The sequence below is a fragment of the Sparassis crispa genome (assembly GCF_003851025.1).
Source record: "Sparassis crispa DNA, contig_000000F, whole genome shotgun sequence".
Classification (NCBI taxonomy): domain Eukaryota; kingdom Fungi; phylum Basidiomycota; class Agaricomycetes; order Polyporales; family Sparassidaceae; genus Sparassis; species Sparassis crispa.
In genome coordinates, this window is record NW_020939747.1 from 3,119,372 (window position 1) to 3,139,068 (window position 19,697).

The 19,697-nt window shown below is 52.2% G+C and overlaps 9 protein-coding genes and 1 non-coding gene across 10 annotated transcripts; 6 read left to right on the forward strand and 4 right to left on the reverse strand.

Moving 5' to 3' along the window:
* Positions 1 to 583: 583 nt before the first annotated feature.
* Positions 584 to 4,721, forward strand: SCP_0111690 (hypothetical protein; the record flags this gene model as incomplete). Its single annotated transcript, XM_027753398.1, has 6 exons — positions 584 to 757; positions 815 to 3,049; positions 3,100 to 3,485; positions 3,557 to 3,648; positions 3,707 to 4,406; positions 4,469 to 4,721. 6 exons carry the CDS (start codon positions 584 to 586, stop codon positions 4,719 to 4,721), a joined length of 3,840 nt encoding a protein of 1,279 aa, XP_027609199.1.
* Positions 4,722 to 4,963: 242 nt separating this feature from the next.
* Positions 4,964 to 5,597, reverse strand: SCP_0111700 (U6 snRNA-associated Sm-like protein; the record flags this gene model as incomplete). Its single annotated transcript, XM_027753399.1, has 4 exons — positions 4,964 to 5,134; positions 5,193 to 5,308; positions 5,364 to 5,432; positions 5,543 to 5,597. The coding sequence occupies 4 exons, from the start codon at positions 5,595 to 5,597 to the stop codon at positions 4,964 to 4,966; spliced, it is 411 nt and encodes a 136-aa protein (XP_027609200.1).
* Positions 5,598 to 5,730: 133 nt separating this feature from the next.
* Positions 5,731 to 5,821, forward strand: SCP_t0111710. Its single transcript is given in 2 exon segments — positions 5,731 to 5,767; positions 5,777 to 5,821. It is a non-coding gene; the product is annotated as a tRNA-Ser (tRNA).
* Positions 5,822 to 6,294: 473 nt separating this feature from the next.
* SCP_0111720 (hypothetical protein) lies at positions 6,295 to 6,737 on the reverse strand (the record flags this gene model as incomplete). The annotated part of the gene is made up of 2 exons (XM_027753400.1): positions 6,295 to 6,364; positions 6,415 to 6,737. The coding sequence occupies 2 exons, from the start codon at positions 6,735 to 6,737 to the stop codon at positions 6,295 to 6,297; spliced, it is 393 nt and encodes a 130-aa protein (XP_027609201.1).
* A 181-nt stretch (positions 6,738 to 6,918) lies between these two features.
* Positions 6,919 to 7,383, forward strand: SCP_0111730 (hypothetical protein; the record flags this gene model as incomplete). Its single annotated transcript, XM_027753401.1, has 2 exons — positions 6,919 to 7,171; positions 7,235 to 7,383. 2 exons carry the CDS (start codon positions 6,919 to 6,921, stop codon positions 7,381 to 7,383), a joined length of 402 nt encoding a protein of 133 aa, XP_027609202.1.
* A 438-nt stretch (positions 7,384 to 7,821) lies between these two features.
* Positions 7,822 to 9,550, forward strand: SCP_0111740 (3-ketoacyl-CoA thiolase B, peroxisomal; the record flags this gene model as incomplete). Its single annotated transcript, XM_027753402.1, has 10 exons — positions 7,822 to 8,022; positions 8,079 to 8,133; positions 8,191 to 8,389; positions 8,445 to 8,511; positions 8,562 to 8,660; positions 8,715 to 8,988; positions 9,045 to 9,142; positions 9,199 to 9,275; positions 9,327 to 9,364; positions 9,420 to 9,550. The coding sequence occupies 10 exons, from the start codon at positions 7,822 to 7,824 to the stop codon at positions 9,548 to 9,550; spliced, it is 1,239 nt and encodes a 412-aa protein (XP_027609203.1).
* A 455-nt stretch (positions 9,551 to 10,005) lies between these two features.
* SCP_0111750 (40S ribosomal protein) lies at positions 10,006 to 10,953 on the forward strand (the record flags this gene model as incomplete). Its single annotated transcript, XM_027753403.1, has 4 exons — positions 10,006 to 10,146; positions 10,199 to 10,407; positions 10,462 to 10,674; positions 10,737 to 10,953. The coding sequence occupies 4 exons, from the start codon at positions 10,006 to 10,008 to the stop codon at positions 10,951 to 10,953; spliced, it is 780 nt and encodes a 259-aa protein (XP_027609204.1).
* A 265-nt stretch (positions 10,954 to 11,218) lies between these two features.
* On the reverse strand, positions 11,219 to 12,144 carry SCP_0111760 (predicted protein; the record flags this gene model as incomplete). The annotated part of the gene is made up of 5 exons (XM_027753404.1): positions 11,219 to 11,307; positions 11,359 to 11,484; positions 11,538 to 11,756; positions 11,816 to 11,884; positions 11,934 to 12,144. The coding sequence occupies 5 exons, from the start codon at positions 12,142 to 12,144 to the stop codon at positions 11,219 to 11,221; spliced, it is 714 nt and encodes a 237-aa protein (XP_027609205.1).
* A 973-nt stretch (positions 12,145 to 13,117) lies between these two features.
* On the forward strand, positions 13,118 to 18,690 carry SCP_0111770 (Uncharacterized helicase; the record flags this gene model as incomplete). The annotated part of the gene is made up of 22 exons (XM_027753405.1): positions 13,118 to 13,408; positions 13,458 to 13,566; positions 13,615 to 13,766; positions 13,825 to 13,867; positions 13,924 to 15,089; positions 15,157 to 15,303; positions 15,361 to 15,458; positions 15,511 to 15,820; positions 15,872 to 15,889; positions 15,938 to 16,014; positions 16,077 to 16,249; positions 16,308 to 16,727; positions 16,779 to 16,857; positions 16,919 to 17,060; positions 17,111 to 17,281; positions 17,338 to 17,560; positions 17,611 to 17,717; positions 17,780 to 17,820; positions 17,879 to 17,938; positions 17,990 to 18,244; positions 18,301 to 18,385; positions 18,439 to 18,690. The coding sequence occupies 22 exons, from the start codon at positions 13,118 to 13,120 to the stop codon at positions 18,688 to 18,690; spliced, it is 4,419 nt and encodes a 1,472-aa protein (XP_027609206.1).
* Positions 18,691 to 18,923: 233 nt separating this feature from the next.
* On the reverse strand, positions 18,924 to 19,683 carry SCP_0111780 (60S ribosomal protein; the record flags this gene model as incomplete). The annotated part of the gene is made up of 6 exons (XM_027753406.1): positions 18,924 to 18,954; positions 19,005 to 19,055; positions 19,108 to 19,213; positions 19,268 to 19,445; positions 19,527 to 19,614; positions 19,664 to 19,683. The coding sequence occupies 6 exons, from the start codon at positions 19,681 to 19,683 to the stop codon at positions 18,924 to 18,926; spliced, it is 474 nt and encodes a 157-aa protein (XP_027609207.1).
* Positions 19,684 to 19,697: the final 14 nt, after the last annotated feature.

A 19,697-nucleotide genomic window follows, 5' to 3' on the forward strand; every position in this document is an offset into this window, starting at 1 on the left:
CTGCCATGTCTGTTCGCTGGCACGCATAATGCTGACCATTCTCTGCAGCCTTGAAAAGCATCTCGACGATGACTCGCCCGCCGTAAGGACTGGTGTGGGTCGAGGACCTTGAGACCGTCATAATGGGCTGGAGAAGGAGAAGACCGCAAGGTTGCGAACGATGGGACTTGGGTGCGGCGTGCTCGTGCTTGGTTGATGGACATGCTGTCCAGCAGCTGGCTCTTCGTGGCCGCTGTGTGGGTTGCGTCGCAATGTCTCGTTGTACAATTGATGGTGTCAATGTTATTTTACAATTGATGGTGTCATTAATTTTATTTTCTCTTGCATGGTGTCTACCTTGTGTGTGAGCCGAGATTGTGATCTACCGATTGTGTGTCGATAGCGAGCGTGAGCGTCGACGCTGGCCGAGACGTTGGTGGGAACGACCGGGCCCGAGGACGATGATCATGGGTGGGGACGGCTCGTGACCTCCGAAAGTACCGCGGCGCTGAGCGAGCTGAGCAAGGCTATCCCTGCTTTGACGCTGCCCGCGCCGCTGTCCTCCTTCCGTCTGCCACCTGCCCGTGCTCGCCGTCGACTTCCCATGGCTGCTCGCCGGCTCGCCATCTCCTCCTTGTTGTGCCCCGATGACTCGCCACCACCCTCGGCCTCCATTCCCTCTCGACCATCTCCCAGCCCTGTTCAGTCGCGCCCCATCCTCGAATCGCGCTCGTCAGGAGTGCGCGCGCATGACAGGCCTCTCTCGAACATTGAGCATGTAAGTAACTTGCCTGCTGCTGGCTCTAGCCGCGACATCGTGCCCTTGTCGTTGCAGCCCGTCCATCTCTGGAGACACACCCCGTCCCCGCATTCAGAAGACGATTCGCCACCCCCTACAACGCAATCGTGGTCCGCATACAGACACCGCTCCCCAGATCGTGTCGCAGGCTACGCAGACACCCGACCAGCCTTCTCCGTCCATGGTTTCGACTTCACTGATCATGCCGGCCGTCGCCCGCCACTCCAGGCTGAATCATCACATCCTCAGCCTTCGCTTAGGGTTTCCGATCCCTACCATCAACATTCCTACTCGCCACCGAGTACGTCCTACTCTACGAGGCCTTCTTCATCACGCAGTGAGCACTCCGACTCCCCGTCGACGTCACAGCCCTACGCCATCCAGCCCCCACCTCATTCGCCCTCGCAGTCACCGGCCTCCATCTACAACTTACTTCTGCATCGGCAGGCTTCAGAATCACCAGTCTTGTCTAGCCGCCACGCATCTGCGTCTCCCATCAACTACTATAATCCCGTGACGCAGCCAGAATCATCGTATCGCACTCCTCAACTGTCCTACCATCAAGTGGCCCAAGCAACCGTCCAAGGCCGCGTTCTGTCTGGGCCTGCGAGTCCACCTCTACCATTTTCCACCAGTCATCAACTCGCCCAGCGGGTGCCTCAGCCGCGCCCCTTTCCTCCGCCACATTCTGCGCTGGCGTTATCGGACCCCGTCCCTACAGTTAGGAATACGTCGGCTGCCGCGTTGCCCAACATCCTGAATTCCTATTCACCCCCGCAACGCTCGAGCGGTCTCGGCGGCCTGGAGGCGCTCGTGCAAGCTGCAACGGAGGAGCGGAGGAGGCTGAGCGGGGAGATATCGAGTTCAGAGGCGGTGAGGAGGAATGACAGCCCTCGAACGAGTTTGAGCCCTGTCATGGGGCGCGCAAGTGCACAACCAGAGGCGGCGCAGCAGCGACAGCTTCAACAGCCAACGCCAAGTCCACAAGTTTCTCATCCTGCTTTGGGCCTTGACATTCCCGCCCTTGTTTCTCACAGGGATGGTGAACCGCCCCTGAAGAGGCGTCGAGGCTCTGGTGTCGCCCCGTTCGACGTACCTGTGATGGCGGAGTCACATCATCACTCATCACTGACCGGTGCTTCCTCGGTGTCCCCCTTGGAAGTTAGATCACCATCCGGTTTTCAATTTAGGTCGGAGGTTGTTCAAGCACCTGCTCCTGCCAATATTGTCGGATTAGGTGAAGGAACTCAGAGATCGCCCTTATTCGGTCCGGGAGGAGACGGTGGAGGTGCGGCTGGCAGCACCGAAAGCGCGTTATCTAGTTACCAGGCACCCACAGCTGCAACCCCACCCGCGCCGAGCCTGCAGCCCGAGGATAGCGGTCCGCAGCACAGTGAAGAAGTATTCGCGGGACCGGGAGGACAGCCGGAAAAGAAAGAACAGAAGAGGCGCGAGAGACCTGCGCACAAGAAGGAGAAGGGGGAAAAGGCAAAGGGCGGGGAGAAGGGGAAGGCGATTCCTCGGGATGAACATGGAAGGCGCGAGGCCAAGCTTCAGCATTCACAGAGGATTGAGACGCGGGAGGAGGATCCGCACGAGTGGTTACTCGAGCATTACGCTGCAGCGTCGCCTCCGAGAAGGACGCGGGCGTTGTCTCCCGTCGAGGACAAGAAACAACCCCCTTCCTATTCCTTCCCGTCGCATGCACGCGATTCCAAGGAAGGTGCGTCACCAACCGAAGACCCGTTGCCTCACACTGGCCGTGCCGACTCGAAGAAACATAAGTATGCACGAAGTCGCACCCGCACGCCGACTCCGCTAGCAATGCTCGAGCAAGAGCTTGACGCCCCTAATGAGGTAGCACCCTTCTCGTCGGCAAAGGCTGAGGGAAGCGAGACTAGCCTCAGCTTAGAGCTTGATCTCGCTGCCGACGCAGTGCCAGACGACAAATCAGCCGGTCGCGATGACTTCATGGATCTCGACGTCGAGGACGAACTCTTAAGTCTTTTGGACGACAAGCCGCGACCTTCACACTCCCGCCCGAAACATGTTCCGTCGGCTCACTCAAAGCACACCCACTCCAGCAAGCGAACATCCGATGCCAGACATGCTCACTTAACACCTGATGTCCAACGTGAGTCAATGCCGCCTCCGGCACTGACCAACGTGGGCACTTCCAGGGAAGTTGCGCTGACGGGTCCTGCAAAGACGAAAGGCTCTGGGGTCGTCAGTGTGGCTTCTCATCACAAGAAGAAGGACATTAGTGAGAAGGTGAGGATACATGCGCGCTGACTCGTTGACTTGCTAACGTCAAGTTGCAGCCTATGCCGAAGCCGAAGCAGCCTCCCAAGACGAAGCCCAAGCCTGCGGCGAAACCTAAAGTCAAGGCTACCGGTAGTAAGGACGGCGCTACCTCTGCCCTCAGTCCTGCGTCCGCTTCACTCACGCCTGCGATTCCTGCCCCTATGACCAAAGGCAAGAAGACCGCCCCTCCTCCCGGACTTGGCTCGTCAGCACCCAAGCGGTCTGTCTCTGCTGCTGCAGGAACGTCTCGTTCGCGGTCCACATCTGCTATGCCCGGTGGCTCGGTGGGGCCTGAAGGCAAGGGGCAAGTTGATGGCGAGGATGGTGCTGACACGGACGATAAACTCTACTGCGTGTGCAAGACAAGCTATGACGAGGACCGAGTGATGATCGCGTGTGATCGGTGAGCAATTAACGGCGCATATACAGTACCGTTTGGTCTTATACTGACGGCTTCTCTGTGATCCCTTGTAGGTGCGATGAGTGGTATCATACGCAATGCGTGAACATGCCGGATGTCGAAGTAGACCTTGTCGACCAGTTTATATGTCCGCCGTGCATCGAGAGTGCGTATTGTCGTCGTTCTGCTCGCTGTGCTAGGCTGACGATCGACGCGTGCCCCAGGCAACCCACATCTCTCCCTCCGAACTACATACAAACGCCGATGCCTATACGGCCTCAAGCACCCCAACCCGTCCTCACCAAGTGCTTGTCACAAACCCGCTCGCGGTGCGTTCTCGAAGTATTGCTCGGACGAGTGCGGCATGCTATATATGCAGTCTCGCATTGACGCCTGGGGCGGTGACAAGAGGCGTCTTTGGGAGAGTGTCAAGAGCGCTGACAAGCGCGAGGGTGTCGCGGTCTGCGTCAAAGAGGTGAAGGACGTGCAGGAAACGGCGGACGCCGCCAAGCTCAACGGAAATCATCCTATGCCCGCTGAGCGATTGTCAGACCTTCCTGTTGAAGTCGTGATGCCAACGAAGACGAAAGTCGAGCGGGACATGGCACACCTGCACGTCCAACTGGAGAGGGTTGCTCAGAGGCGTGACGAGCTCAAGAAACAGATGGAAGTGGTCGTATGGCGGGAGAAGCTCGTGGAGTACGCGACCGCTCGCGCGGAGACACTCGACGAGTGCGGATGGGACCAGCGACTGTGCTTCGGCGACGAGGAATATGCCGAGTTCGGCGCTGGCGTTTTGGAGAGCTACGAGGAGTTGGATCAGCAGGGGGCTGAGGTGGAGGGTGAGCACATGCAGGTTGATGGTGCTCCTGAAGAGGGCGAGTGGTGGTGCAAGGGGAAGAAGAAGTGCGACCGTCATGCGGGGTATGTCCGCTCACTGTCCTCACGTAGTCAATTGCATGTTTACTTTCCTCTTCATTTTGCAGATGGCAGAAGCTACGTTTAGCCGAAGTTAGCTTCGAGAAGGAGACGATGGAGACTGCCCTGCTGCAGCTCACCACCGGTGAACGAGAGATCCGAAGACAAATTGAAGACGTTATCGACCCTAAAGCCCGCACCTCTTCCATGGGCACAGGTTCACCCTTGCAGCCATTGAATGGAAAAGCCTCCTCCAATAATTTGTCTCACTCAAAATCAAACGGTGACCAGGTCAAGAAGGGAAAGAAACGGAAGAACTAGATCGATGACACTGTATCCTTATTGGTTCCTCTTGTTCGATTCTTGTGACGTCTCTTCGATGCTTTGCATTTTGCTGTCGATTATATCATTACGTGCACAGGAGATAATGAGACATCCTCGCGAGATATCAGAGACAACTGGGAGACAGCAATGAGATAAATACAGGTAGTGACGACTCCTATGGCGTAATGAATCTGCCTGTGCTGGAGTTCGTCTATCGAATAAACCCAACGACAAGTACATTAGTATCCGTCCCCTTCGCCGCCTTCCTTGCAGAATCCTTTCTGCTCGAACAGAACCTGTGTCTTGACGTCTTCGTGATGTTTCTTGTTGAGGATATCCTGCTTGTGATATGGCTCCAGATCACTCCATTCTACCTGTCTGAGCGGGACGTCGTCCTCTTGGTCCAGGTCCTGCATATGGTCAGAAGGAGGATGAAAGCAGCCCTAACAATGGACGGAAAGTACATACTACTTCGCCCAGCAGGACAACGTTTTCACCGCGGATGAGAAACAGCCCCCGCCACATTTCTGCAAACACATCACGATGATATATTCGCTCGACCGTATCCTCCAGAACTAAATTAGCTGGGAAGCGGTTTAGTTCACTTCGGTGGGATTCCGAAGTGTTGAACTCGCGCACCAAATTGATCGTACGATCTCAAGACCCCCTGCAACTTCCTGCCGTCTCGAAGGACCACCAGCATCTTCCCTGGTTGGAGCGAGACGCGAGGAGCGATGGATACATGAGCGGACCGAAGGAATAGGATTATGGGCTCAGGTTGGGTGGGTGTTCCTTGAGTTGACTCTGGATAGACGTACTGTCGACGCAATCCACAAGCGACCCCGAGGTTGTGAATGGGATCAGCGAGTCCATGCTGTTGTCGAAGCTGCCTGCGCAGCGTATCTTTGCTTGAACAAAACTCCTCCTGTCAAAACCGGCGATGAGTCCCGGTGTTTCAGGAGTACGTCAGTTTGTCAAGTGTTATAACTTTCGTCAGGAGTGCGACGCTGATATGGCCGAGTCGTTAAGGCGAGTGATTTGAATTTCTCATTATCACTTGGGCATTGCCCGCGTAGGTTCAAATCCTGCTGTCAGCGTTAGTAATTCGTCCTCTAAGTTTTGCATCGAACTACAGAGTACAGTACCTTAGGAAGCTTTGTGAAGATGTGTCATGATTTTATTGCCCGCGCCTTCTAGTAATGGATATCTCATGGCGACACGGGAAGCTTTGATGTCTGAGGTCACCGTCGCGAAACCCAGGTTGATTTAGTATGTTATGGAATTTTGAATATCCTGAGTCACGAAGATTGAAGCAGCTAAAGCGTCTATACTCTGGGGAGACTAATGGAATTGCAGGGGGATTGGAATCTGGCAAGCCGTGCAGGTTTGCGAGGGTGTATAAGAGTTCGCTACACTTGGGATGAATGCACATTAAATACAACGGTAACTGAGCAACCTGTTTCGAAAGGAGATATCCAACGACAATGAAATGGACCTAAGGTAGCTGGAGTGCAGATGGCTGGTTTAGGTCGAGGCGTCAATACTCCCGTCTCCACACACAGCCAAGTCATTACGACGACGAAGGTGTCCCGAAGTACTGCCACTGTCCCGCCTCAGGCTTCTCCTCCAAGGGTTGCCACCTAGGGACGACTTTCAGCAGAAGCCCAAAGCTGAACCGAGGGAAACGTACGCCTTCCATTCGATCATCTTCGAGACCAAGCTCAGCTCGTCCTGGGCAATATTCAACGACACCTCAATCTGGCCCTCGTCGAGCTGCTTCTCCACCTCTGCTATGTTTCCATTCGCACCCTGCACGATCTTCAGCTTTCGCTCGGTAAGCGCCTCCACGCCTTGGCGGTAGACTGAAGTCTCCGGAATAGCGGAGAGCTCAGAGAGTGTTGATTGATAGAGTCTCGTCAGCTCTGGAAGGGGATCGTGGTGTACGTGTAGGCCCGCGATGCCTGTAGTCGTCTTGAGAACTTGGTTGAGTAGAGGACGCGTAAGACGGAACATGGTGTTGTTGGTGCGTATGTAAGTCAGACGCCTGGCACTCGTCGCACTGTGACTTGCGATAGGATGAGTATGCAAAAGGCAATCGGCTTCGCCGGGGCGCCCGCCCGAGAGCGAACCGTCACTGCACGCTTCACGATTCACGATACCGTGACAGCCTCGCTGCTCTCGTCCTTCCACTACCATGGCGGCCATTGCTCTACGGCAGACGCAGTTCCTTCTGCCGGCCTTCAGATTACCCGCATGGCGACCACTCTTTTCGGCGGCACTCATTCCAGCGTTTCTTACAACACCTCGTCCGTTCAGCTGGGTAACACCGACACTACAGTCCCTTCTCGAACTTTTACCTCCGTTCCTACTCGCGGTACCCAAAAAGAAGACCTCGCACTCTCGGAAAGCTATGCGCAGTGCAAACAAGGGTCTGAAAGATAAACGAAGTGCGTGTCTAAGCGTTCGCTCTGGATACGCAACGTTGTTTACATTTCTGCTTCACATCGTAGACCTAGTGCATTGCCCAGGCTGTGGATCACCAAAGTTGTCTCACCATCTGTGCCCAAATTGCTACTCGAGCTTGAACCGTGCGTGGAAGGCGGAGGCGAAGGAGAACGGAGATGGCTCACTGGGTGGTGTACCTGCGGTGGCAGATTGAGAATCACCCGAGGTTTGCGCTAGATATTACCTTTCTTCCCTCGACTGACACAGGCTGTTACAGTATCATTTACTGCAGCTTTTACTAAGGGGCTGGCCCTGTAAAACGGAGGATTCCTGCAGTCTAGGTAGTGTAGACTCTGGTGTCTCTCACCTTCATTGGTTACAATGCGTAAGAGCTGTGAATTCCCAGCTGCGAAGTGCTCAAAGCCCGGATAAGCCCGTACACAATCGAACGATATTGTTGGCGTCTTTCGATAGTGGTGGGCGCGAGCGACACCCGCCGGCCGATGTGCGCGCATGATGCACCTAAGCGTAGTGGCATGACCCGCCTGTGGGGAACTCACCACCAATTTCGGCTGCGAGTCTCCTATACATAGCTGCACACCTGCGACATGCTCTCGGAAGTCTGTCTGTACTATAGTTCCTCGTCATCATTATGTTCTCCAGGCTAGTCCCTCGCACCTCTGTCTCTCGTGCCCGCTCGATCTCTACGCAGTCTCGAGGCCTGGCTGCAATCCTGGAGAAGAAACCAGATGATGTAGTCATAACGTTCGCGAAGCGCACAGCTATGGGCCGCGCGAAGAAGGGGCAGCTGAAGGACACTCCAGTAGATGAACTTCTGCACGCCTTGTTCAAGGTACGTGCAGCGAATTACCATGCACGCGTCACAGATGGCTTGATGCTGTATTTTAGGCCGCTCTGAACGAGACGAAATTAGATCCAGCAAAAGTTGAGGATATTTGCGTAGGTATGTGATACCGGTCCTCAATGTGCCAGCATCCATGAACATATTGCAACTATGTAGGAACATGTCACCCACCATCACCACTGTATGTTTCTCGTGCAGCGGCAATGGCAGCCGGCATTCCTGCCGATGTTCCTATCTCCACTGTAAACCGTCTGTGTTCGTCTGGACTTCAGGCTATCAGAGGAATTGCTCACGCGATCGAGTCGCGAGAGATTACCTTGGGTATGGCAGTTGGAGTGGAGAGCATGTCCTTGAAGTAAGGTCACCCAACAGGTTATCATGCAAGCTATATTAATTAATGTGTTACGTAGTCCACGTCCGACTCCGGAGATTGTGGACCAAGTAGGATCTCACCCACAGGCGATTGATTGTGTACAGGTATGTATGCTACTATTCCTTGTCTCAACGATCGGTTGATGGTGTTATAGCCCATGGGATGGACGTCGGAAATGGTCGCAGAAGCGTACGACGTTCCTCGAGAGAAGCAGGACCAATACGCGCTCATATCCCATACGAGAGCTGAGAAGGTTAGGTACTGCTTCCCGCGACGCTATGACTGCTATTCACGCTTCCTTTCGCAGGCATCTGCCCAAGGCATATTCGCCGACGAGATTGTCCCAATCGAATTGCGTGGGACGGTCATTTCTGTCGATGATACTCTGCGAAGGGGTACCACGCTAGAGGGTCTCGCTAAACTCAAGCCTGCTTTTCCTGACTGGGGTAGTTCCTTCACCACTGCAGGAAATGCAGCTGGTCTAGGTGATGGTGCCGCATTGTGTATTCTGACAACAAGAGAACGAGCAGAGAAGGAAGGCATGCAAGTTGTGGGCAAATATGTAGCGAGCAGTTTTGTCGGTCGGTGCAATTATTCACGAGCGATCCGTGATGAGTCGACTGAATTTAATGATCAGGTGTTGAGCCTCGCTACATGGGGATTGGGCCAATAGCTGCTGTACCCAAGATTCTGGCGAAGACGGGCCTGACGAAGGAAGACGTTGATGTCTGGGAGGTAAGTGTGCGATACGCATACAGTCAAGCGGCGATCATTGACCGTGTCTTAACAAGATCAACGAAGCATTTGCATCGCAGTTCGCCTACTGCGTGGAGCAACTTCAAATTCCGATTGAGAAAATAAATCCCAAGTAAAGTGACTGTCGTTTCGTTGATGGACCTCTAATTAACATCATTGTCAGTGGAGGATCGATTGCATTGACCCATCCTCTTGGAATGAGTAGGTGCAACTAGTCGTTTCCGTTGTGGGAGGCTCTGACACTATGCACCTTCAGCTGGCACTCGTCAAGTAGTGACAGGTCTCGCGGAGCTTCGTCGTCGCGGTGGGAAGGTCTTGTGTACAAGCATGTGCATTGGCAGCGGCATGGGCGGGGCTGGCATCTTTGTTAATGAGCTTCGTCCATGACGGCAGACTATGTACTTGCTAGTGTGTAAGGGCGCGTCATGCTGGTTGTTAGGATAGCCTACCTTGCTTTCACGCAAGTCGCGAAACGAACAATGTAAATCCTGTAAGTTAGCACGCTAGAAGTCACGTCGGTGTAGAACGTTTTGTACCCGTCCAACTGAGCGCGATAGCCTGAGGATCGCGTCGTATCACGTGATGCGAGGCAGTCATAGAGTCCGAAACGAATCCCCACTAACAGACCGTCATCGAGACTTCCGACGCCCGGCCCACCTCTATTCCCCTCAAGGTTCGTGTATTTTGGTTCCTCAGCATCCCGTCAACCGTCTGCATGTTGAAACTGGGAGAGATCGGGTGGACAGTTGGCTGGATGGGCACACATTGCAACGGATGATGCGGGTTCGGCGAAGGAAGCTTACCAGTACTTTGTCCTTGGTATAGTCTTTTCCACCTTCAAAATGTCCGGCCAGATCAGCAAAAAGCGCAAGTTCGTTGCCGATGGTGTCTTCCGCGCCGAGTTGAACGATTTTTTCACTCGCGAACTCTCTGAGGAGGGCTACTCTGGATGCGATGTCCGCGTGACCCACGCCCGCACTGAGGTACGTTGCAGAGTAGCTTAATTCATCCAGGAGAGGTCTAACCGTTTTGCAGATCATCGTCCGCGCTACCCATACACAGGAAGTCTTGGGTGAGAAGGGTCGCCGTATCCGCGAGCTTACTGCCCTGGTGCAGAAGCGCTTCAAGTTCCCTGAGAACTCCCTCGAGTTGTTCGCCGAGAAGGTACAATACCGTGGTCTGTCCGCCATTGCCCAATGTGAGAGTTTGAGGTACAAGCTGCTCGGTGGACTTGCTGTCAGAAGGTCAGCATCATTCTCCGATGCGCGTTCTGTAACGTCTCATCAATGTATGTCTAGGGCGTGCTATGGTGTCCTCCGTTTCGTCATGGAGTCCGGTGCGAAGGGTTGCGAGGTTGTAGTGTCTGGCAAGCTGCGTGCTGCTCGTGCCAAGTCGATGAAGTTCACCGACGGTTTCATGATCCACTCCGGTCAGCCTGCCGTGGATTTTGTCGACTATGCTGTACGGCACGTCATGCTCAGGCAAGGTGTCCTTGGTATCAAGGTCAAAATGTGCGTTTCTTCTGTCTCTGTTGTGGCGGAACACGGCGGCTAAAAGGCCCATGTTTCCTTAGCATGAAGGGCTGGGATCCTGAGGGTCAACTTGGTCCTCGCAAGCCTCTGCCTGACTCTGTCCAGATCCTTGAACCGCCAATCGACAAGATCGTCGCGGAGCCTACGTCTGAGCAGCGCGAGCCTGCTATCATCGCGCAGCCGGCACCGCCTGCCGACGCCCCTGCGCAGTACCAGGCTGAGGAACCTTTCCAGTATGAGCAGCCGGCTGCGTTCTGATGCTGTTGTATTCGGCATATCATCATGTCTGTTATGTATCTTTGCGATCATTGTCGCTTCCCATATCCAAGTGTAAATGTTCAGATGAGAATCGATGCTGGACGGCAGGAGTAATTGATATACCAACTGGTATTAAGTATACTCTGCTGAAATAGATGTGATACAATGGTATAATCTTTAATACAATGGGATGTCCATTCGTTGCCAGTGAAATGTTCTTTCCAATACGTGACGATCGTGGGGATCTGTGACTCGGGACGCAAGATTAAACTTTGCCTGCGGTCGCTGCGATGTGGAGTTTGGCCAAAGCACAGACAAGGGGGACAGCATAGAAAGAGTATCCAACCCACACCACTGGGTGCACTAGTCAACATCTGCTAGATCGAAACTGGACACAACACTCACTGACAAAGCCGTTACTGGTAGCGGCGATAAGTTCAGGAGCACCGGAACCTGTTTTCGAGATGTCGTCGTTGAAATCTTGCACGGCTTTTCCAAACCACATGTAAATGACAAGGAACGAGGTGAGTCCTGTACAACATCAGTGAGCGTACGATGGCAAAATGGGGAATTGTGCGTCATACCGATAATGAAGCCCATGAAACCAATCCAGGCAGTAGCGCGTTGGACCATGGGTTTCTCAAATGGTGCACCAGCTCTTCCCAGGTGGGCTCGGTGTGTCGTGAGCGTGAACATGAAGAAAAATAAGAAGCTGAATGCGAGGGAAACAGCTATGAATGCCGAGCTCGTGGATGGGGGAGACGTCAAAAGATCCGGGGCATTGGCAGGAAGGACAGAAAGGTCTTTCCCGCGATTAGTGTGAGAGCTTATGAAATGGATAAAGTACAGTCTGAAAACATACTGTATGTGGGAGAGACTGTAGGAGAAGTGCAGACGAGTCCTGTCTCCTTGTTTGGTCGATAGCACGACCCTGAAAGTGAATGAGGAATGATTATACTCCTCTAAAGTGTCCTGCTCACCGAGGGCGCCCATGAAAACGGTCGGTCCATCCAACCCCTGCGAGGAGTTTGATTGGACCAAAGACGTTGACGGAGTGACACTGAGCAACGCGACTCGAGATGACAACATGACCACGGGTGCCAAGTAGGAGAAGAGAATGAGTAAGAGAGACGTCAGAGCCAACACCGGTGCCAGGTGCTGAGTGATAGCTTTCGACACGCCTGCAATCATCGTGACTAGAGCCTGAACTTCGATTGGATGCCAGAAAAATTAGACCAGCTAGAACGAGAACGTCTAAAGAATGGAGTATATCTGGACAGTTGACCAAAGACTTCTACCCGCTACTCACAGAGCAAAGACGGGGATCGCGAGCGAGTTGGAGGAGCAGGCGAGCATGATGCAGCATCTTAAATAGCAGTCGTGTTATCCAGTGAGAACGTGGTCAGTGACAGCTCCGTGTGCATTGTATATGGGATGAACTGAAAAAAACAATAGACCAAGTCCACAGCAACAGTTTCCGAGCGCACAATTGAAGGAGGTAACGAGGTAGTGAGAACACCATTGTTCCAAAAATGGAAGCCGTATAAGCAAGTGGAGCGCCGGCTTCTGCAAGCCATTCGTCACAATTAATTTCCAGAAGACATCTACTGTATGGCCTGAGTGCCTTACAAAACCCAGGCTTTGTGAATCAAGATATGAGAAATTTCCCCCCAAACCACCACATATATCTAAATTTCAGGTCCGTTCCGCCAGCCAACTTCGGGGGTTCTGGACCCAACCTCCGGCGGCGGGGGGTGTTCCACACCCAACTTTCGATGACTTTTTGGGTATTTTCGGGCGTCGAAGATTGAGCGTTTTGCCTCCGGCGGCCCCAGGTTTTCGGGATGGTGGCGTCTTGGGTCGGCAAATTGCGGGCCGCGTACTTGAAGATTTCGACAAGTGGCCGCGTCGTGAAGCACTCGCTCGCTACCCTACATGTGTTGATTCTCGCAAACCCATGCTCCTTGCACTCGCTTTTACCCTTGGCTAGTCTCTTATCTTTGGCTGAACTAACACCTACAAAAACCCTGGTCAAACAGTTTGTTCCTATACAAGGCCATCCATCTCCTAGGTCGTCGAAGCAGCGTTTTGTCGCAGATGGGAGCTTAGCCATAAAGAAGTGCCCTAGTAAAGGCGACATCTCACTGTCCTTCGTCCGTCAGGCATGGCCAAGAAGAAGAAGACGCAGCTCAAGGCCGTCGCGAGGGGGTTTGCGACTACTTCTGTTCCCAAGAAGGTTGTTCTACCGGCAGAGGAAGATGGAGTTGACATCTCTGAGACCATCGACGCGGCGCCAATCGTTAAAGACGCGATCAGGACAACTCCCGTCGGTGGTGAGCTTGCTCAAGCCCCAACGGACGATTACGACTTGGACAAGCACGAGGAAGAATCTCTGCAGCTTTTGGTAGACAAATTACAAGATAAAACGGAAAAGGATATTGTGCGGACAATCAAGGTGTGTATGTTCACTAGACTTTCTTGAGCACTATGCATATTCCCTCTAGGCGATCAAGCAAGAGCAACGGTTCTCAGAAACGCTGGTTCGCCTTGACTGGGACAGTAGATTAGTTGATAGAGTACTTTCTTTGGCTCTTGAATCTGATCACGCTGGAGGTGAATCTGTTCTACGTTTGCTATTGGAAAATTCTAATCCTCCTGAAGTAAAGAGGGCTCTGGATGAGACCGAAGAGAAGGCCATTGCTCGCCTTGCGATTACATATGGAGTTCTTAGACGATTAGGTTTCTCTGAAGACAGAGTTGAAGAATGTCTCAGGGCTACAGAAGGGGTTGATTTAGATGAAGCATTTGCTTGGGTATGTTCTCATCTATCTTCGCGTAATATGCGGCTGTTTAATTAGGCCGTTTTATCAGCTTCACCTTCATTGCGCAGAAGAAGAACTTGGTTTGCAAAACGGTCTGTATATTCTCGACTTATGTCATCGTAATCCTATTCTCAACGTGTAATATCAGGATCGAGAGCAGCAAGTGAACCCAAGACACCGACGATCAACACTCCTCAGTCACCTCGGACTTCTCTCACTCCGGTACTACCATCATCAGTGTCTGGTTACTCATCTCATGGTGTATCTTCGTCTTCCCGACGCCTGAACCCAGACATCTCGGTGTTTGAGCCTACAACCAGCGCTTCACTGACCTCGTTACATTACGACGACGGTATGCCAGAAGAGACTGACATAGGTGGAACTCACACACCGTTATTCTCTGACCATGGGCGACAGTCGCCTACGGATGACGCCAATGCTGAATTTATAAGACTAAAGTTGCAAATTTCTGACCTAACCACACATAGAAGACAGCCTGATGAAACTCGAGATGCTGCTTTCCTGCGGGGTTTGCAAAAACGTTTGGAAGACGTGAAGAAGGACTATTTCTTCGATCAGGAGGAAGCTGAAGCCCAGTTTCGTATTGAACGCGAGAAGGCGGATGCAGCTGCCCTGCGATCCAGATTGCGTGGTGAAGTCCCCGTCGTCCAGACTTTACTGTCGTTAGAGCGTTGCAGGAACCGTCCGCCCGAGAAAGAACCCCCTCCCTCAGTTGTCGGGGATACAAGTTCTGATATCTTCGACAACGAGGATGAGGAGTCGAACGGAGGATTATTCGAGCTCCTAGAGGCGATGCCCGAGACAGAAGTTTCCGATCGCGGTGTCACTGTCGCTGTTCGCGACATGGCTCTACCTAAACACTGGTCTGGCCGGACACCGAGATCATTGTTATCTGAAGTCGTACACAAAGTCGACAGATTCGCGGCCATTTCATACCAGTGTATCTCCGGACTCAGTCGTGCAAAGAGGGCCGCCGTTGAGATACACTGGGAGGGAGGCAAGACACAAGGATGGAGCATGGATGATATTGCTTGCCATGATATGTCTCAGGCCGAGCAATATATTTCCACCATCGCTATGCATGCATTGACCTTCCCCAGATCAGACGGTTTTGCCTGCATTGGATCCATGGGCGTAAGTAGTCAGACGACGTTCAGGTTGCTGCCTGCCATATACCGAGATTTATGGGACGAACTGGAGCAAAAAAGAAAGGTCACGAACGATGCCGTCAACCGTAGCGTATGGGCCAAGTTGCGGGTCATCATAGAGCCCAAGATGAACGTCGACCGCAAGGTGAGCTCTTTGGTACTCTTTGGTACTTCTCCGTGAAGCGTGTGCATGTTCATAGATGCTCCCACAGGCTAACAGCAAGGTATCCAGAGATGTTTTCGACAGGAAGGACTTGCCCGTTATCCCAAATGTTGGTCAAAGCAATGACCTCACTCCAGAGCAAATCAAAGCTGGGTTCAGGACCAGACAAGCTAGCGCTCCTTACCAGGATATGCTCGTGAGTATCATTTAGTACGTGTGGATATTCCAGGTACTCAACATCCTTCGCCCTTAGCGTCAACGAGAGCAACTCCCGATTGCCAGGTATCGCGGCGAAATTACCTCTATTCTTGACAGGTCTCAGATACTAGTTCTAAGTGGTGAAACTGGGTGGTGAGTCACGTGAATGGCTGATATTCTTACACTCGTTTATGTCTCCGTTAAGTGGGAAGTCAACTCAAGTTCCAGCCTTCATCCTGGAACACCAGCTCGCGCTAGGGAGAGATTGCAAGATCTATTGCACGGAACCTCGCCGAATTTCCGCTATATCTCTTGCACAGCGAGTATCGCGTGAGTTGGGCGAGGTTCCTGGTGCTGTGGGCACCCTCGGCTCCATCGTGGGGTACTCGATCCGGCTGGAGAGCAATATTACCAGTCGAACACGCTTGGCATTTGTTACGAACGGTATTGCGTTACGAATGCTGGAGGGTGGAAGTGGACAAGGAGGACAAGGCACTGCATTTGACGAGATCACGGTCAGTACGAGTATCAAATTGACGCAGCGGAATACTTATTTTGCCTTCCAGCACATTATCATTGACGAGGTTTGTGCATCGCACCTGGAATGGTGAATATGCTCAGAGCAATCTCAGGTTCATGAACGTACCATTGAATCTGACTTCCTACTCATTGTGCTCAAATCTTTGCTACGAGAACGTCCCAATCTGAAGTGAGTTTCTTGTAGTGCCCTCTTGCCATACTCTCTTGTCAAGATGCTGAGTCCTGCAACAGAGTTGTGCTCATGTCAGCGACTGTGGATGCTGACAAGATATCCGACTACTTTGGCGGTTGTCCAATCCTTTACGTTCCTGGAAGGACTTTCCCCGTTGATGTCCGGTACTTAGAGGATGCGGTAGAATTTACCCGGTGGAAGATCACCGAAAGTTCACCTTATGCTAGACGTGGTACGTCGTCTGCTGTCCTGCCTTTCTCCGCTTACCTCATATGACCTTCAATCCCCAGGAAAGGACAAATTTAATCAGAGCAAAGCCAAAGTGGATTGGTCAGAAGATACGGCTCCCGCAGATGATGAAGACGAAGAGGCCGAACAGGATAACGTGAAACTGGAGAAACGCTACTCTCCTAACACCGTTTCCACCGTCAACTTGCTGGATGAACGTGTCATCCCTTACGATCTCATTGTCCGCTTGTTGGAGCGGCTGTGTATTGAGGATCCAACCTACACTACCTATTCTGCGGCTATCTTGATCTTCATGCCCGGCATGGGAGAGATTCGCAGATTGAACGACATCCTGTCCGAGCACCGCTATTTTGGTTCAGAGCTGCAGTTCAAGCTCTACCCTCTCCATTCTATGATCTCCAGTGAAAATCAGGGCGCAGTGTTCGATATTCCTCCTCAGGGCATCCGGAAAATTGTCATAGGTTCGCTCGCAACCCTGCAGACCCTTTAATTAGCCTCACGTGTTGGCACAGCTACGAATATCGCTGAGACCGGCATCACCATTCCTGACATCACTTGTGTAATCGACACTGGAAAGCATCGTGAAATGAGGTTAGCTTTTATTGTATGTGACGTGCCTGTGACCTGACATTGATTTCGTTGTATATTCCAGGTTCGACGAGAAACGTCAAATCAGTCGTTTGATCGAGACCTTCGTGGCAAAAAGTAATGCTGCTCAGAGACGTGGACGTGCAGGGCGAGTGCAGTCAGGGCTCTGTTTCCACCTTTTCACAAAATTGAGGCATGATACTAAGGTACGTTTGAGCACCTTACCTGATCAAAACAAACTTACCGTGGTGATTAGCTGGCGCAACATCCCGACCCAGAGATGATGCGGCTGAGCCTCAGCGATCTTGCATTACGCATCAAGATTATGAAGGTTAAACTGGGTTCCTCTGTAGAAGACGTCCTCTCGCGTGCTCTGGATCCCCCTCTGCCTGTCAACATCCAAAGGGCCGTTTCTTCATTGGTCGAAGTAGGGCTTCTTGTACCGATCTCTGCCTTGTTACACAACTGATAGAATTGTTGCAGGTTCGTGCCCTCACTCTAAATGAAGAAATTACGCCTATGGGCCGCTTGTTGAGCAAGCTACCTACGGATGTGCATCTTGGGAAGTTCTTGCTGATCGCGACACTCTTCCGATGTTTGGATCCGGCTCTCACTGTTGCGGCTACTCTGAACTCCAAGTCCCCCTTCCTTTCTCCGCTTGGCTTGGAGAAAGAGGCCGATCGTGCGAAGCTCTCGTTCCAAGTCGGTAAGCACCTGCTCGTCCTCGTCGGCTTGCCAAATGTTGAGATGGTTCAGAAAACTCCGATTTCCTCACGCTTCATAACGCGTTCGCCAGCTGGCGCCGGGCTTGTGCAAATGGCGTTGCCCGCAAGTTCTGCAAGTCAACTTACTTGAGCCATCAGGTAAGCGGCCTTGTCTGTGAGATGACGGGGAAAATATTCACTTTTCCATTTCTCTGCGGTAGAACTTGCAACAGATCGAAGAACTGCGACAGCAATTCCTGGGGTATGATTATCTATATGAACGTTTGATCACTTCGCATTCACCGATGACCGCTTTGTAGCTACTTGGTCGACTCCTCATTCATACAAGTTGATAAGGCATTTGTTCTGGAATTGAGCAGGTTGGTTTCGTAATTACTCGGTTGGGGCGTCCGATTTAACAGTACCCACAGGGCACGCTTCACCCGTAACAGAACACGTTTCGTCGCTGTTCCTGCAGAGCTTGATTTGAACTCGTCGAACGTCTTTCTGTTCAATGCTGCCCTGACAGCAGGTCTGTATCCCAAAATACTGGCGGTCGACCCGATGCAAGGCGGGATGCGCACCATCACAAACAACCAGGCGGCGTTCTTCCACCCTTCCTCCGTCAACTTCCGTAGGAAACCCAAGGACTTCGGGGTGAATCACTTATGCTACTTCACACTGATGTGAGCGAATCGATTGCATACAATCCGACGATTTAGTGATACTCGACACTTTACAGGCATTCCAAGAAATTGTATGCTTGGGAGACGGGGCCGGTGGACGATATATCCCTCCTACTTCTTTGCGGAGAGGCGGAATTTAAGGTAAGCAAAACCCCCCAGGTTGATCCCGTCCACGATCACACATGTTCTCGTAGCTTGCGTCCGACGTTGTGTACATCGATCGCAAGATCAAGTTTCGCATCACCCCGAAGTCAGGCATCGCCCTCAAGGTTTTGCGCGCGCAGATTAGCTCACTGCTGGCAACCCAAATGCGTAGCAAACCTCTGTTAGAGTCTCAGGTGCTGTGGAACGATCTCGCCATGATGGTGCTGGGAAAGTTCAAGGTAAACGATCCCTTAGAGAACCAAGATGGGGTTACGGTCGTGATACACAACAGGAATACATGAATCTCGGTATTGTTTACACTGGTCTTCTGTCTGTGCGAATCTCGAGGACGCTACCACCCTTCACAGGTGTGTGAAATATGTAGCATGTAGCACGCGTACACCAGGATGCCTTCAGTTTTTGCTCCTTACAGCAACTATATTATGCCACGACTATAAGACATAAGCAACATATATGGGTTGCATGAATGCTTCCTACAACAAGACAGGACAACGACATGAATCGTACGACGGATCTAGTCCTCGTCCTCATCATCAGCACCGCTCCTGCTCGAGGCATCAGCACAATGTGATATTATGGACTAAGAAGTACGCACTGGATGTTGTAGAAGCGGAGCTGGTATGAGTCTTTTGACGAGGCGACCACGCTGAGCATGTTTTGCATTAGTAGACGTAGCGCAAGTAACAGCAAATACACACCGAATCCAGTCACGGAGTGTGTTCTTCTTGAGGAACTTTTTCGTGAGGTACTTGAGATACCGTTTGGACAAGGGAATGTTCGAAGTCACGGTAATCTTAGTGTCGGCTGAAAATGGTTCAATCGTCAAGAGGGTGAATGAGCCCGAGGTCATGGGCGCACCATCACGAGTGATCTTGACGCTCTCGCCAAGCTGACCGGTCTTGCCGTCGACCTTGATGCGGTCGTGCAAGAACTTCTCGAAGGCCGCACCGTCAAAGACACCATCGCCCGCTGGACGAGAGTAGTCAATGACAAACTTGTGCTTGGAAGCAGCAGCTTTTCCGGAGGCGGCTTTGGGCTATTTCATGGAGCACAAAGAGAGAAATCCAGTATAAGCCTACTGAGAAGTGGACTCAGCAAAGCGGTACTGGAAACTGACCATCTTGACGGGTGGCACGGACTCTTGAGGTGAAAGTGAGCAACCGTTTCGTGCAGGTAAATTGTGCGAATTGTCACGTGCCAGTGTACTGTACAGTTGCACCGATCGTTTACCACGGGTCGGAGATGCCCGCTAACCTGTATTTTCCCACACTCATATTCGTAATTAGGA